The sequence below is a fragment of the Nuphar pumila genome, chromosome 14 (assembly GCF_984573655.1).
Source record: "Nuphar pumila chromosome 14, dmNupPumi1.hap1.1, whole genome shotgun sequence".
In the NCBI taxonomy this organism is placed as follows: domain Eukaryota; kingdom Viridiplantae; phylum Streptophyta; class Magnoliopsida; order Nymphaeales; family Nymphaeaceae; genus Nuphar; species Nuphar pumila.
Window position 1 is genome coordinate 2,256,644 of NC_143262.1, and position 2,475 is coordinate 2,259,118.

Consider the following 2,475-nt stretch of genomic DNA (forward strand, 5'->3'; position numbering starts at 1 on the left):
TCCCCGGTTCAAACGGGGATGAGGCGGGGCAGGGCGGGGATATTGCGGGGAAAAGTGGTCGGGGCGGGGCGGGGCGGGGAAAAGTGCACGTCCATCCCCGCCTCCACCCCCGGACGGGGATGGATTTTAACCTTCGTCCCCACCTCCATCCCCGTTTCATACCCTTCGTCTTCGGTCCAAACGGGGCGAGGCCCCGCTTTCCCCCTGTCCACTGTCATCCCTAATCAAAACAAATTTTCCTTTCCTACGAAATAAATAAATCAATGACTCCTAAAAACTAGGACAAAGCTAAGACTTATTCAAAAATTAAAACTAAACTAAAGTTTTAACAGCTCTCTCCTCCACATGTCAGCAGCTTAGCCCAGCACGGAGAGAAAAGAGAGAGAGAGAGAGAGAGAGAGAGAGAGAGAGAGTTTCTTTTTAAGAATCGATGGAGTTTTCTGCCGTTGGGCTACCCTGGAAGGAGATGGAGAGCTCGGTGATGGAACCCCATGACAAGATGCGAGCCAGGGACGTGAATCGCGTAGCTCGAGGCGAGCAAGCTCCCCGCCCTGCCCACGAAATGGGCAGCATCAGAGAGGCACCTACCAGACCAGGCCATCGTGCTATTGGGGTACATTTTCTTAAATTCTCGTTTCCCCGCATCTCATCTTATGGTTAAACCTCATATTTGGGACTACAAAATCACACTTTTTGTTTTCCTATTTTAGCTTATTCGAATATCTTCTGATTCAGGTAGATGATCTGGTGACAGCACCGGCGGACCTACGGTTCCCAACCACCAACCAAACTCGGCACTGTTACACCCGCTACATTGAGTACCACAAGTGTGTGACCTTGACTTGAATTCTTCAGCCTTGTATAAGGAGCAAACTAGACTCCAAACATATGTCTGCAATGCAATTGCAATATCTGACCCCAAAACTGTGTTGCTGCGGGCAACATCCTATGGAAAGAAGGCAGTCTAGCTCATTTGAGCCAGCCTTGTTTAGTATATTGTTCTTAATTCGCTGTGGGAAAACCAATTTTTTCTTTCCTCGTGTTTGGGGGTGGTTGGAACGGTGACCAAGTTCATGAACTCTTAACAATAGAATGGGAAATAGAGTGAAAGGTTGTTTGTGATTTCGTTGTGTTCTTATAGGAACGCGGTTGGTTGATGGTGCAGGTGTGTACAGGCCAAGGGTGAGGGGGTACCCGAATGCGATAAGTTTGCTCGATACTACCGTTCTCTCTGCCCGTCTGAGTGGGTGAGCGTCATTCATTCACTCACGGATCTCATTGTCCATGTTTTCACGTCTGCATTCTTGCGACATTGCTACTAACAATTTGTACTGATGGTTTTGCTTTCTCCCGTTGGTTTGATTGATGTTGGCTCGTTCGTTGATTGGGATCTGCAGATAGAGAGGTGGAACGAGCAGAGGGCGTTGGGCACATTTCCTGGACCCCTCTGAGTGGTTGTTGCTGCTGCTGTAATAAAAAAGCTGTGGGTGTTAAGATGTGCATTTTTAATCCTATCTTAGGCTGCAAAGCTGGCAATAACGAGTTCTTTTTTATCACAAGTTTTACATAGTGGCAATGTGCTGATGAAAGTCTTTGATGCAGTGTGTATGTTTTTTTTGAGAGAGATGCAGTGTGAGTATATATGATGTAATCAAAGCTGGAAACCCGTTCCCCACGTAGTTTTGTATGGAGCACCATGCTCAGTTTGCTGATTACTCGGGCTTCATGGCGGGACTCATCAAAATGCATAAAAAGTTGGCCTCCCACAGCAGTTACAAGAGGTTGGTTTTAGGGAATTCTTTGGCCCAAACCATTCATTCATCTACATTGGATCAGGCCAGGCTTATAACCCTCGTATACTTGGCAATTGAGTTCGCATCCATGGGCTTGGTTTTGCTCCAGAGCCTATCTGACACGGAACGAAACCTTTAGTTGTAGCGAATTTGTTGTGGGTGTCTTGAATTCTAGACCCGCAGGAATATTTTGGTGACCATACAATTGGGGTTTGTATAACACAATTATATATGCTATAATGAAACTTAATAGGAAGGCTTCTCAAGAAACTTATTAAGATAGAACGAGATTTCAATAGGAAAACCGAAGTTTTATATTGGATGCAACTCCTTACAGAGAGAATATTTTGGTGCAAAATAACGTTACGGTGGATCAAACTTCTTAGATTTCATGGTCAATGTAATACTCATCATAAATTATGCGGGAGTGATCAATAAGAAGCAGGGTTGTTCCGCTTAGCTGGTTAAACACAAGCCAGTTTATAGATCTTTGACTTTTAACTGTGAACTACTATAAACTTTACAAATAAGACCCAAAAGATTGGTACTCCTTGGATTTGGGCTTGCACTGGAACATACATGTGAGTCAGAACAAGCCCTTTAAATGTGTTTGATATATTGAATTGTCTCTGCCATTCATCACGCCTGGCATTAGAGGCAAGTAGGGGGCTAAGAAAAAAAA

The 2,475-nt window shown here is 44.8% G+C and overlaps 1 protein-coding gene across 2 annotated transcripts; it reads left to right on the top strand.

Annotated features, from left to right (window-relative positions):
• The first annotated feature begins 466 nt into the window (after positions 1–466).
• On the top strand, positions 467–1,451 carry LOC149816057 (cytochrome c oxidase subunit 6b-3-like). 2 transcript variants are annotated; one of them, XM_089988087.1, is made up of 4 exons: positions 467–633; positions 711–827; positions 1,166–1,247; positions 1,398–1,451. In XM_089988087.1, exons 1-4 carry the CDS (start codon positions 467–469, stop codon positions 1,449–1,451), a joined length of 420 nt encoding a protein of 139 aa, XP_089844213.1. The 2 variants fall into 2 exon arrangements, with proteins under 2 accessions (XP_089844213.1, XP_089844214.1); XM_089988088.1 differs by having other exon boundaries at positions 467–613; positions 736–827.
• The last annotated feature ends 1,024 nt before the right edge of the window (positions 1,452–2,475 follow it).